The 14,072-nt window shown below is 43.9% G+C and overlaps 2 protein-coding genes across 5 annotated transcripts; one reads left to right on the top strand and one right to left on the bottom strand.

Annotated features, from left to right (window-relative positions):
* Positions 1-1,092: 1,092 nt before the first annotated feature.
* On the bottom strand, positions 1,093-3,073 carry cdc26 (cell division cycle 26 homolog). Of its 3 annotated transcripts, none has more exons than XM_085462854.1 (3): positions 2,789-3,073; positions 1,467-1,565; positions 1,093-1,333 (listed from the first exon to the last, which is right to left on the bottom strand). In XM_085462854.1, exons 2-3 carry the CDS (start codon positions 1,545-1,547, stop codon positions 1,121-1,123), a joined length of 294 nt encoding a protein of 97 aa, XP_085318980.1. In that variant the 5' UTR covers positions 1,548-1,565; positions 2,789-3,073; the 3' UTR covers positions 1,093-1,120. The 3 variants fall into 3 exon arrangements, with proteins under 3 accessions (XP_085318980.1, XP_085318982.1, XP_085318981.1); XM_085462856.1 differs by lacking the exon at positions 2,789-3,073 and adding an exon at positions 2,593-2,737; XM_085462855.1 differs by lacking the exon at positions 2,789-3,073 and adding an exon at positions 2,469-2,586.
* On the top strand, positions 2,894-13,174 carry prpf4 (pre-mRNA splicing tri-snRNP complex factor PRPF4). Of its 2 annotated transcripts, none has more exons than XM_085462852.1 (15): positions 2,894-2,950; positions 5,306-5,492; positions 5,694-5,880; positions 6,037-6,124; positions 6,205-6,284; positions 10,327-10,420; positions 10,545-10,639; positions 10,756-10,814; positions 11,280-11,403; positions 11,490-11,579; positions 11,793-11,915; positions 12,321-12,428; positions 12,586-12,704; positions 12,787-12,893; positions 12,971-13,174. In XM_085462852.1, the coding sequence occupies exons 2-15, from the start codon at positions 5,321-5,323 to the stop codon at positions 13,055-13,057; spliced, it is 1,533 nt and encodes a 510-aa protein (XP_085318978.1). In that variant the 5' UTR covers positions 2,894-2,950; positions 5,306-5,320; the 3' UTR covers positions 13,058-13,174. The 2 variants fall into 2 exon arrangements, with proteins under 2 accessions (XP_085318978.1, XP_085318979.1); XM_085462853.1 differs by lacking the exon at positions 2,894-2,950 and adding an exon at positions 3,111-3,171.
* Positions 13,175-14,072: the final 898 nt, after the last annotated feature.

Below are 14,072 nucleotides of genomic sequence, written 5' to 3'. Positions count from 1 at the left end.
TAACTGTGGTGATGTGTTGTTCTTGAGCAACACATCACATCTGCTGGATTTTAAAGACATTGCAGGTAACCTGGATGAAGAAGGTGGAGAGGGTCTGAACTAGGTTCGTTCTGGACATCAAATCAGTGGTGAATGGTTCTTGTTTACATAACTAGGATAAAGCGCTAACTGAATGAGAGAAGTGTATTTATTTAAATTAAGTTGATTATAAAAAAGATGATGCAAATGCAGAATTTATGAGGAAGTATAAGTGGAGAAAACACATTTATGTGCAAATAAAATAATGTTAATACATTTGAAAAAAGCAACTGCTCAGTTCTCGTCTGAGTTAAAAGTGGAAACGGGACCTTATTTAGCATTTTGGTTTCAAAATTTTTACAGACTTGAAAAAAATTATGTTTAGTGGATTGTACACTAGATCATAATTGAGCCAAAAATGTAAACTGTCAAACAGCACCAGAGATGGCCTCCTGTCACCATGAATACACATGAGTCTAAATTTTTTCTTCCCATAAACATAGTTTGGCATCTCACTGCCGTACAACAACACAGCACCTGTATTGGTCACGTGGAAATCTTATCAAATGGTGATAAAAATGTCTAAAGGACAAAAAACAGAATGCAGCGCTTCTTAAGAAGATGAGCTAAATGCAGCAGATTCTTCAGTTAATTAGGTGATTTAGTGCACAGAGCGGTAAAATAATAGTTTTAATTCCACTTGATAGTTTTATCAACTGGAATTAACACACAACAGGCAGTCTCTGGACAACCACAGTCATGGATAAAAAGTAGACATTTTAAATATAAAATGGTAAAATAAAATATGAAGAATGCAGACTGAATACAACACAGTTGTGTGTGTGAAGAAAAGCTTGGTATGAATGTGCAACAGCTGTCAGACGCTGTTGTGTCAATAAAGTCCAGCCTGACTGAGGCAGGAAAGCCGAGGAACTCCATCTCTGGCCCACTTACTGGAGACCATCTGACTGACCAGGTCACATGATGCTGGGGGGGGGGGGGGGGGGGTTCTGATTCACTCTGAGATTCTTTATGTTTGCTCATTTAAAATAAAACGATACTCCAAACTCCAAAGATTTTTCTGCTCAAACTTTATTCATCATTAAAACTGTAAACTTCCAAATAAGGTCGGCAGGGTCGCCGGTTTAGGGTGGGGCTTGTAGCCAATTCGCTCATTGATAAGCTCTGCCCTTGATGCGGCTGTGGAGGACGATGCTGAGGCAGAGGCTCCACCCCCAATTACATCAACACCAATTACAGATCCCCCACCCACTCCACCTCCCGACTCTGCCTCCTCTCGCTGACGTTTTCTGGCCTAAAGAAAAAGAAAACCTGATAATGTCCTGTTTGAAGTTTACTTCCTTTAAAGTGTCAGATGTTACTGATTGTTATTCATTCTCATTTACTATTACTGATTAATTGATTGATTGGTACAAAAGTGAGTAGACCTCAAGCTCCTTCTTGACGCTCTCGAACTCCTCAGTGTCGTCGATCTTAAGCTCCAGACGAGTCGGTTTCCTCCTCAACATTTTCACTTAGAGTCCAGGCTGAAAGCAGACGATCAATACATGGATTGAGTGATCAGATTTGCTTTTTGACATGCTTACTGAATGGTGAAAATGATTCACCTCCAAGTTCAATGTTCTATAAACCTGCTGAATATGATTTACTGCACACATTTCCTGGACATTTTCAAAATAAAACATCTCACGGTTCTATTGAAGTCAGTGTAGCCAATCAGAACCCTTCCTATTTCCAGATGCTTTCGTGACCAAAAAAATTCCAACGTGTGGGACTAATAAAGGGTTATCTTAGCTTATCCTTACGGGCTTTGAGGTTGATGGTGGCACAAAAAGAAACAAGCTGTTGTGTTTTTACTGTGAATATCATGAGGCTGTAACATCTGGCTGTAATTTAAAAATAAAACTACAACTCCTGTTGTCATGATGATGCCTACATCGAGCAGGATGACTTCAAAAGTTTTCAGAGGAAGGAAAAAAGTCAAGTGATGAAGGTTAAACTTAGAGTCCCAGAGAGCAGCCATTTGGCTTTTCAACCTTTCAACAACACCGACTCAATAGATCATTAGCTCAGACACAGGAGCTTTAATTAATTCTGAAATCTGATCAATAACAGCAATCAGCTTCAGTTATCGTTTCCATCAGATCAATAATTAGGATCGACCAGATCTAAAAAATGTTTCCTGATATTTGTGATCAGAATCATTGATCACACTGTTTGATCTCTGTGTTTGATCCTGATGGTGAACGTATTGATATCAAGCCACAGCAGGAGTCCAGGTAACTTATCACCACAGCAACACTGACTCCCGAAGTCTCCTGATTACTGACGTCAGGGTAACCGAGAGATTCCCGGGGTAAGGCCTCAGGGCGGAGCTCAGGGCGTCCAACTGCTTCTAAAGCAATAGAAACTAAATAAACTACACCTACCGCTCAGACAGGAACCAGCAGCATGATTAGCTCGCTTGCTTTTCTAAAGGATGCTCTGGAGGTTATACAGACACATTTAATGGTCTCATCTGACTGGCTGCTGAAATATCTATAACAGTCTCACCTCTGACCCCTAACCTTGCCGCTCCTTAAGTCGCCACTCATGCGCACTGTGCGCACGCAGATGGGTTTCACAGAAGCTAAGCTAAGCTAAACTAAATTAAGCTAAGCTGCGCTAAAGTAAAGTCGCAGTGACGTTACAGTGACCGGTAACGGACAGTCCTTGCGGATACCCTCAGTGTGAACAGGTGTGCAGGTACCTGATAGAGGAGTTGTAATGCTCTTTCCCGCAGTTTCTCTCTTTGTTTATTTTCTGCAGCTGCTGCGTCCACCGGAAGTGTGCAACCTCTGACCCGGTGGCACTTCAGGGAAGAACTTCCGGGTCACGGTGCTCCGCGTCGGTGTGTCCTTCGTCTCCTCCGGTAAGTTTCTCTCATTGAACGGTTTAACGGCATTCTGAGCCGCTGTGTTCAACTGCACAGGTGAGAGAGACGTCAAAGCGTAAATCAGCCATACTCTGCTCTACCCCCTCATCCGTTAGCGCGTGCTCCGGCACGTTACAGACACTCAGCCCTTGAAGAGGCTCTGGGTTCGCGCTGTCCACTGACTCCGGTGAGCGCGAAGCTTTACCTGAAACACACAGGTGAGAAACGGTGAGGAGTTAGCGATTACTGATCGGTGCAGAGCTGCAGGAGGACGCTTAGAGGTCTGAACTACGAAGTTCTGTTTTCGTTATCATTGACCCTAACACGGGGACGGAGTCAAAGGTCACCTAGAGCGGCGCCTGTAAATATGTCCGCGGTCTTCAAACTAATCACCAATTTGAATTCAGCACAGCATGTTCTCAGCCTGATTCTGCGAAGGCCGTTGTTGTGCCAAAGCCTGTGAAAAACCAGGGTGGAGTTTTAAAGCAGAACAAAGACTCAGATGTACTGATGGAGGTCAAAAGTCTGCTGGATTTACTGAAGACGCCTTAAACGTTGAAACGAGGCGCAACGGTGGTACACAGTGTATTACAACTGGATGAATATTCACAAGCTTAAACTTACTGAACAGCTCATAGAGTTCTTAATGTTTAGAGAGTTTATGTAAATTTGTTCTTAATGCAGTAACAACTCAACAGGAAGTAGTTTTCCAGCAGTGTGATGTTCAGAGTTCAGCTGTGAGTTTAACAGCTTCTGTTAAAAACTATGAATATATATATATATATATATATATATATATACCTTGTGGATGAAATGGAAAAGTTATGATGAAAATTTTCATGCTCTGCTCCACTTTGGTTATTATATCATTGTTTTCATGGTCAGATAAGTCTGTCGCTATGAATTATGGGACTCCTCCATTTTCATAAAGAATGCTCCAGTGTCTCGTCTGTTCAGCAACGGAAGCGTTGAAGCTCCTTTCCTTAGTGTTTGGAACAGGTCTGAGTGTGGCCACCACGCAGATCCTTGTGGGTCAGGTCTCTCAGTGAGGAACCTTAAAAATGGACTCTTAACATAACTTACTCCAGAAACATTAATGCAGTGTTTTTCTCTCAGTTGCAGACGCGTTGCTGTTTAAGAAGACTAAATTAAATCTAAAAACTGACTCGACCTGAGGTCATCAGGTACAGCACAGGTGTTTTAAGCCCCTTTTCCATTAGTACTCACCACAGTTTCCAGGGTTTTCCATCAGGTCATAGTACCTGGTACCAGGTACTTTTTTTAATATCTGCCGGGCTGGGGTTCCAAGCAGGTACTTAAATGTGACATCGTCAGACTGCATGCCGCTGATTGGCTGGTCAGTGGCGTCACTCAATGAGTCATGAGAGCGTCTTGTTCACGAAAATCTAAAATGTCATTTTTGAAAACAGGCAACGAAAGGAAATGGCTACAAAGAATAATGTCCTGTTCCCTGAGTCTAACGAAAAGCCACAGACCGAGCAGCAGGTATATCGTCGCCTCCACGTCCACCTTTGTTGTAGCATTCATGTTGGATATTAATTACTTCACAGGAAACTGAGCAGCGTTGCTATAACAACGATCACACAGATCAGGTGGTACTTGATTGTTATGGAAAACCAGTCGTACTAATGGAAAAGGGGCTTTGTGCTCAGATATTGATGCTTAAACAGGAATAAAACTGAGTATTTACTACTGACGACCAGGGAAACGCACCCTGCAACTCTCCCTGCAGAGCTCTGAGGGATCATCCAGGAATGGTGATTGGTCAGTAGGCGTGATTTCATACCTGTTGATCTCTAACCTGGGGTAAATCCCATCAGTTACCACAGTGATTTACACGAGGAGGAAGTCTCTGACCATAATAGTACAGAAACCCAGCATAACCTGAAGTTACCTGGATGAGAGGAAATCCATGCCTCAGGTGCAGCACCTGTCTGTGACCCACACCTGTAGGCCAGTGAGGTGGAGCTCTGCGGTGAGATTAACATGTCAGCAGGTGCATTAAGGTCATTTCATCATTGTAACAGATGCTGATCATTGTGAGCATGTCATTCTGTCTGACCGACAGCAGCTAGTGAAGCTGAGCAGGAAGTTGCAGCAGCTCAAACAGGAAGTTAAAAATAAAGGTGTTCCAAGTATAGTATGAATCTGCTACTGTGTCTGATTGACATTGCTGATTGATCACTTATTACTGATCAGGGTGATTGTTTGCGTTTCAGCCACTCTGCTGCTGCTCAATGGATCAATAAGGTTTTTCTTCTGAGCAGTTTTTCTTTTTGTCATTAAAAATGTCACCTTTATCTTCCTCATGTGTTTTTGTTGTTTCTCCAGAAAAAAGAAGTCAATATGTCCGATGAGGAGGATGTGGCTCCGGCCGTGAAGAAGAGCAGAGTTTTCTATGGAAGCCTGGAGGAGAAAGAGCGGGAGCGTCTGAGCGCCAATGTGGCGAGCAGCTCAGCAACAGGAAGTGATGCAGTCAGGGCGGGAATTGAGGCGGGAAACATCAACATCTCATCAGGTTAGCAGTTTGTTCAGTTTCTCTGATAAAATGTCTCTTAAAAATTATTAGAAATTAGAAGAACCTCCACCCTCTGCTGATCACAGTGCCGACAGTCAAGGCTCTGATCAATCATGTGATCAATAATATCTGCTCAATCAGATCTGTGATTAATTGATAGCAGGAATTTGGTTGACTCTGTTTTTCCTTGATGCCCTGCAGGGGAGACTCTGGAGATTGAGGAGCGGGTCAGTGAGCGGCAGCAGGAAGCGCTTGCTGAGTTTGAGCGACGGCGACGAGCCCGACAGATCACTGTGTCCACTGATGATGCTGAGGTGAAAGCCGGCCTCCGTGCACTGGGGGAGCCAATCACGTTATTTGGAGAGGGACCAGCTGACCGCCGCGAAAGGTGGAGCAAAATAACTTCTGTAATCTTCTGTAGAACACTCTCAGCAGTCATCTTAGGAATATTTTGGGCCAATAATTTAATTAAAAAACCTGTCAAACTTGGTCAGTGTGACAGGGAGGAAGCAGACAGGAAGTAAAAGTGTGTGTGTGTCTTCAGGCTGCGCAGTGTGCTGTCCGTGGTCGGTCCGGACGCTCTGAAGAAATCCAGGAAGGACGAAGAGCGAGCGAAGAGGTCGCAGGATGAGGTCAGCTGACCTGGAGTGTGGGTGGGGCTTCAGAACACCTGGCTGCATGATCTAAACATTTTCTCTCTGACCAATCACAGTGCCAGCAGACATGGTACCACGAAGGCTCCGCTTCCCTAAAGGATGCTCGGCTCTGGTTGGCCAGATATTCTCTTCCCCGGTGAGTCATTATCAAAGTGTGAGAGGAGGAGGAGCAAAGACAACCACTGAGTGCACCGCTTCTACCAGACTCCTCTCTCAGTAACTAGGCAGGGCACCACACTGAGTCCTTATATCACAGAAGGACAAAAGAGCTAAAAATCCCTCCGTCTCAAACCCGCCTGGTGAAGACGTAAACATCAACCTTAACCTTCACCACTGAATGCTGTGTTTTATGTTTCATGAACAGCCATATCACCATGACAACCAATAGGGATGGGTACCGGTGTGTTCTGACATAAACGGTAGTAACCAGACCGAAAAGCAGCGCACATTTCGGTGCTTTATTTCGGTGCTTTTTTTTTCCTGAGCTGTGATACACTTCTAGCCAATCATTTTACGTTTCCGAGGATAGTAGGCGGGCCCAGGTACGTACGTTCTTTTAGAGCAGAGCTACAGATTAAAAATGCCCAAGGCGAAGCGGTCAAAAGTCTGGCTGTACTTCACAGCAAAAGATGCAAACTCAGCAGCCTGCAACAAGTGCTTTAAGCTGATACTGTGATACTGTCAAAGGAGGTAACACCTCAAATCCGATGAAACACCTGGAGACGCATAGCGTTTTTTTTAAAACCCGGAGTTAGCAACATCCCCCAAAAACACGAAGAGGAGAGTCCTGGCCCCTAGCTCTGCCAGTGTAGCAGAAATGATGAGGATGATGCAGCAGCAGCCGTTCTTCTCTGCGTGAGTAGCTTAATGTTGTTCGTGTGTAATTTACGTTGAGTAGGCTAACCACGTTATTACATTAATGCATGTAAGGTGAACTAGCAAACATCATCATAGCTACATGCGGCTGTCTTCTTGTTTGATGGCAGATACTCCCTTCACCCTGGCTAAAAAGGCTAAAATGACCAAAGAAAAAGTGGAAAACAGTTAAACATGAGAGGTTTTTGGACAAAGTTTGTGTTTTTTCCATTGATTAAGCACTGCTTCCAGCCAAGAGTGATGCCATAAATCCCCTATAGCTGCAGAAAAGGCTAACATTGTTATCTTTTTACAAAAAAACAGCTGAACATGAGAGGTTTTTGGACCAATTTTGTGTTCTCTATTCTTTAAGCACCGGTTTGAGCACCGTTTGAGCACCGGCACCGTTTCAAAAGTACCGATTTGGCACCGGTATCGGATAAAACCTAAACGATACCCATCCCTAACAACCAATAACCAATCGGTAATATTATATTTAGTCTTTCCACATGCACGGGTAAAAGAATAAATCTAAGCAGCAGAGTAACCGAGCTTGGGTTTCCCCTGTAAATCTGAAGTAAAACTGTCAAATAATTGCTGAATACGCTCGGAGTCAGAGAAATTTCCTGTCAGGATGTTGTGTGCAGGTCGATTCAGTTCGTTCCATCCATTTTCTTCTGCTTATCCGGGATCCAGTCATGGGACAGGGGACCGAAGCCCCGACCTTCTCCGCGGCCACTATCGTATCTGGGGGAACATCGAGGTGTTTCCAGACCAGCTGAGAGATGTAATCTGTCCAGCTTGTCCTGGCTCTGCCCTCAAAGGGGCAGTTTTCTTTATATAGCGCCAAATCACAATAGGCACTTTTTAGTTTTTACTGGACAGTAAAGACGCTACAAACTTTTTAATAGCTACTGTGACCACATCAGTGACAACTGGCTCTGTCACATGACATGCAGATGACCAGTTTTCCAGCGACATTCAGTGGAATCATTGCTGATATCTCCTCCATCGTAGCCTGATCATACTCGATAATGTGATTTTGGCTGTTTTCACCTTCTTCAGTCTCAGCTCACTGCAGGTTTCCCCAACCTTATAAACAGTAACTTTGCACAATGACAGAAACTACAACCACTGACAAACAATGTGAGGTCAGTTTCTTGATCATAAAAATGCAAATTGTCATGATCAGTGATCATTCATCAATGGCCATGAGTACCATTCACAGAGAGTTACAGAATGGCTGCAATCACAGCATTGTAAGAAGCTGAAAGATGTACCCTTAGGCCCCCTCCTCGATTTAGAGATGGATTTCCCTTTTCACATAAATGGCCTCCTCGACTCCCCACCCAAACCAGTCCAGGATGTGTACATCCTTATCATTGAAGAGTGTCCACTGGTCTGTAGGTGTGAATAGACTGGGGAGTCCTGGCCTGATGAGTTAGGTCTCCTGTGTTGTGCCATCTGCTTTGCCCGAGGTTGTTTGGTTTTCCCCAAGTATAAATCCTTGCAATCCTCCCGGCACTTAACAAGCGTACACTATATTACTCTGTTTGTGTCGGGGGACCCGATCCTTGGGGTGGACCAATTTTTGGCGCAGCGTGTTTTGGGGTTTAAAAGCCAGAGAGATGCAGTCTTTTGAGAAAATGCATCTCAACTGTTCTGATACTCCTGACAAGTATGGGATCACTAAGGGTTTTTACTTAGACAGCAGTTGTTGTTTTCCTCTTCTTGATCAGCTGGAGCTTTCTTTAGGCGCTTTCCCAGCTTTGACAAATGTCCAGCTGGGTTAACCACATTTACTCAGGGCCTTCTTGACATGATGTTCTTCTCTTCCCTGGCCGCTGTATCTGTGGTGATGGTGTTCGCTCTGTGTTGTCCTGATGACACCCAGTTTGTGCTCCAGTGGATGATGAGAGTCAAACCTTAAATACAGATCCTTATGCGTTGGTTTACAGTACACATCAGCTCTTAAATGTCCCTCATTACTGATGGAAAACTCGCAGTCTAAGAAGGCTAACCTGCCACTTTTTATATCCTCCCTGGTGAATTTGATGTATTAGTCCACAGAGTACCTGAACCAATGACTTGGTGGTGTTCCAGGATAGGATAACAGAGGCCTCTTTTCCACTTCTTCCATGTACAAGTTGTCCACAATGGGTGAAACTGGGGAAACCATGGTACACCCATGTTTCTGCCTGTAATACTGACCCTTGTATGTGAAATAGGTGGAATTAAGACACATCCAGTTCTGGATGTGGTGTTCAGAGCTGCTTACCAACAGGTTGAGGATCAAAGCCAGAAACTTTGAGATGTTATAGGTGACCGAGTTGATCATACAGACAATTGATCTTAAAGGTACACTCTGTTTATGTATCTTAGGTAAACCATACAGACTTGGTGTAGATTCCCCTGGGTATAGCCTGTGGTATGAGGTCCGGTCAATAGCATTGTCTTGGTCTAACAGCTTCAGACAATCTCTCACCCTCCTATTTTTGTTACTGAGTAGTGACAAAATGTTCTCATCATAGTCTTTATGGTTTAGCAAAACTGTGGACCTACCCTTGTCTGCTGGAAGGATGATAATGTTGTTGTCATTACTAAGTGATGTGACTGCCTTCCTGTCCTCCATGCTGATATGGGATGGAAACGTTCGTCCGCAGTTGCAATGTTGTAGTTTTGAATGGCTGTTTCTGTGGCTGTGATCAGTTCCACTTGTGGGATTTCGTCTTGGTGTCACAGCAAAGTTCAGCCCTTTTGCTGAAACTGACATCACAGCCCGCTGTTCATTCAGTGGGCTAGTTTCAGTCATTGTGCAAATGTACTGCTTATATGGTTGGGGAAACCTGCACTCAGCTGAACTGAAGAAATCATTGGATGAGTGACTAAACGTTTCTCCCACTGCAAACACTACGTCCAGATGAACAGAATAATTTTTGGGGGATTTACTTACCTGGATAATTGAGCATGATTCAAGACAACTTCCTATTTACTAACTCATCCTCGGAGGTGGGCACACGGCTCTGGCTGTCAGACATAGCTGGGCACCCCTAGTTTTAAACACAGTGTTGCTATGGCAATAATATCCCTGTTGCGGGAATTCATACCGTATTATTGTGGACGATAACAGAGTCTTCACTTGTACAGAAACGCGTTTGACTCCTTAGACTTTCCATACATACAATCGCACACTGCGATCTTAAAGTATTTGAGACTTGGTAAATGAGCCGCCAGGATCTGTCAAGAAGAAATGATAAAAATATCATGTCAGTTGGTTGATTCTCATTGGCTATAGCTCCTTATCTCTGTGATTGGTCCATCAGAGCAATGAGGCGCCTGGAGGCTGCACGCACTCAGAAGGAAGTTACCGAGGCAACCAAAACAATCCGACAACAAGAGCTGCACAAGAGCCTGAGGGTGAGTCAATTTTATTAACTGCAGATAGCAGCACACCAAAAACAACACTCTGAGTGTCACAGCGAATGTCCTCGTTCTCAGTGAGCATGAGCAGCACTAACCACCCCCTCTTCCGCTTCTTCAGAATCTGAACAACTTCTGCAGTCAGATTGGGGACGATCGACCAATTAGCTTCTGCCACTTCAGCCCCGACTCCAAAATGCTGGCTACGGCCTCCTGGTAACAAGCACCGCCCACTACTAGCATAAAATGCAAACAGTTAGCATTAGCATGAGTAAATGTTAGCTTATTTAACTGCTGTATTGAAGCTAATGCTAACGTGCTAACACCTCCAGGAGCGGTCTGTGTAAGCTGTGGTCCGTCCCTGACTGCAACCTGATTCGGACACTCAGAGGTGGGCAGTGCTTAATGTTTGTTTTTGTTGTTGGTTACATTGGAATTGCTTGTTGATTAGTTGTTAGTGAGATAAATTAGAGGTTTCAGATTTATTGCCACAGAAATGTCAAACATTATATGATGATTACAAGGGGGCTTGTAATTGATCGATAAAATAGTTGTGTGTATCTTGTGTAGTGTAGTCGATTGTTTTGTTTTGCATGTCAAAACAATGAGACGATTGTGTTGATTGTGTTAATACAGTATGTCAAATGAAAAAATAACTGTTAAACATGTGAGGTTGTGCAGAAAAGAATGATACCAAACAAGAGAAGGTAAACAGTTTTTAAATGTGAAATCAAAAAGTAGTCAAAAATGCTGGACCCCAGAGGGTTTAAATGATAACTGATCAATACTTTGATCACTTGTGAATCATTTGTCTGAGGCTCCGCCCTTTTCTGTCCTGCTCTTTGATTGGCTGAAGGTCACAACACCAATGTGGGTGCCTTCGTCTTCCGCCCCCAGGCCGGAGTTTCTCTTAACCAATCAGATGTCAGCTTGGCCTCGTGTGCTGCTGATGGCACAGTGAAGCTGTGGAACCTGGAAAGGTGAGGGCAAGGGGCAGGTAACTGGGGGTGGGGTCTGATTCATATCCTATCAGTAATTAATGGCTTTGTGTCTCTGGTTGCTGTAGTGATGAGCCAGTGGCAGACATTGAAGGCCACAGCGAGCGAGTTTCTCGGGTGTCGTGGCATCCGTCAGGACGGTTCCTGGGTACAACCTGGTAAAGTAGAAATTACTCTGAATATTCATTCTTACTGTAATGAGTCAAAATACCTGTGTAACGTGTAGAGACAGAGCATGCTCAAACACTAAGCACCACCTACTTTCTCTCCTTAAAAAAATTTTCCATTTTACTTCGAAAGTTTTACTCTGAGTTTAACACAGAAATATTTTTTTCTGTGTGTGACATACTTCCTGTCCGTGTGGAGTGCAGCTACGATTACTCGTGGCGTCTCTGGGATCTGGAGGTTCAGGAGGAAATCCTCCATCAGGAAGGTCACAGCAAAGGTGTCCACGACCTGACCTTTCACCCTGACGGTTCTCTGGCTGCTACAGGGTAAACAAACGCTACAACATCCTCTAGCACATAGGTGTCAAACTCTGGCCCGCGGGCCAACTTTGGCCCGCAGCCTACTTACATTTGGCCCACGAAGCCATACCAAATTACTATCAGAGCTGGCCTACTGGTGTTATACAGCTAATATATATATTGTTTAGTATTAAGCTTTGCTTGTTCCATATTCAGTTTTTCAGCAAAACGTGTTTGAGTCCATAAGAAAAGATTCATTCTTATATCTGGAGCAATAAATATATTTCAATAAATATTAACGTTAGCCCGCGACTTAGTTCCAGTTTTGAATTTTGGCCCACTGTGTATTTGAGTTTGACACCCCTGCTCTAGCACGTCTCAGCACGTCTCTGTAACTAACAAATCAGCTCTCTCTGTCTGTGGTCCAATCAGTGGCCTGGATGCGTTTGGCAGGGTGTGGGACCTCCGGACGGGACGCTGCGTGGTGTTCCTTGAGGGTCACCTGAAGGAGATCTACAGCCTGCACTTTTCCCCCAACGGGTCAGCCAATCACAAAGCATCACACAAAACACACAGCCGAATCAATAATCGGGATTCTGCAGGAAGTGAAGAGATTGTTTTTGTTGTAAACATGTTAAAATGATAAATTTCACGGTTTGATCAGAATTAACAGCTTCAATAATGTTTCTCCACTCAGGTATCACCTGGCAACAGGAAGTGGAGACAACACCTGTAAGGTCTGGGAGCTGAGAAACAGGAAGTGCCTTTACACAGTCCCCGCCCACCAGAACCTGCTGTCTGCCGTCCGCTTTCAACGTAAAAAACGTTATTGTTCAACAAAACTAAATATTACTGACCTTGCTTCCTGTTAATGTGACCGTACTTCCTGTGTTTGCAGCTACAGACGGGCACTTCCTGTTGACGGGTGCATACGACAACACAGCGAAGGTCTGGAGTCATCCGGGTTGGATGCCACTGAAGACACTTGCTGGGCATGAGGGGAAGGTATGAGCGCTATGCTCTGATTGGTCCATTCGGGCGCTCCTAATTGCTGGCGATCTCTGACCTGTTTGTGTTTTCAGGTGATGGGCGTCGACGTGTCACCTGATGGGAAACTCATCGCCACCTGTTCCTACGATCGGACCTTCAAACTGTGGCTGTCTGAGTGATGTCATTAGTGACATCATGAGTTATGTCATCCAGACACTGATCTACTGTTTTTCTTTTTCAGTAAAATATTTTGTTTTCACTTTTTGGAATAAAAAGAAAAAAATTAATTTTCAAAAGTTTGAAGCTGATTCGTTTTCATGAGCCTCGAAATCCAACTTGAAATCCAAATTTTAAAAAAGATAAACTTGTTTTGCAAATTCTAGCTAACAACAAAATTACACAAAACTATTGACATTAAAATGCCGGCACTGCCTCAGGCATTCACAAAACCATCAGGGGTCACACGAAGATGCCACAGATTATTTGTGCTGTGCCAGAAAAATAGTTTCTGTTACCTACAAAGACATTTAAACAAGACAGTTTACATTTCAGTGTGGGCGTGGCTTCAGGTTCAGGTGGAGCAGTGAGACAGTGATTAAGGAAGCAGACAGGTGAGGCGATTGGCACACCTGTGTTACGTTTGCTAATTAAACCTTTTTATGCCGTCAGTGCGTGGCTGTGGATGCAGATACACAGCCACGGGGAGCTGCTGTTGGTGGTTACTGTGAGGAAACTGGCCTACTGTAGACAATGTGATTATTCTTCATTCACTGTATGAACAGTTTTGTGAAGCCACAGTAATGCCTTTATGTGTCGTGTGCACCACAGGTAGTGCAGATAGCTGCTACATTAATGGACAGAAGTAAGGCACCAGATAAACGCTTTGTGGAAGTCACACCATTAGCAGGCCTTTCCCAATAGGTGTCTGAGGACCCACCTGAGACCCCAGTGTATACCACGAGTCATACGTTACATCACATGGTGCGTTCACATTCAAAAGCACAGATTTTCCACATACACACAAATTGCAGCATGATCAAATACACACTAAGCTATAATATCTAAAGAAGGACCATCTCAAGTGCAAGATGTATATACACAAAAATACATCATCATACACATGTTATAATGCCCCGTGATTGTTTCACACATACACTCTTTATGTAGTATGAGCAAATGCACAATATCTACTTC

This window comes from Copadichromis virginalis, linkage group LG7 (genome assembly GCF_057382275.1).
Source record: "Copadichromis virginalis isolate Kocher_CV1m ecotype Utaka linkage group LG7, C_Virginalis_male_GT1.1, whole genome shotgun sequence".
Taxonomy (NCBI): domain Eukaryota; kingdom Metazoa; phylum Chordata; class Actinopteri; order Cichliformes; family Cichlidae; genus Copadichromis; species Copadichromis virginalis.
Note: the sequence above shows the minus strand (reverse complement) of the source record. Positions and strands in the feature narration are given on the sequence as shown.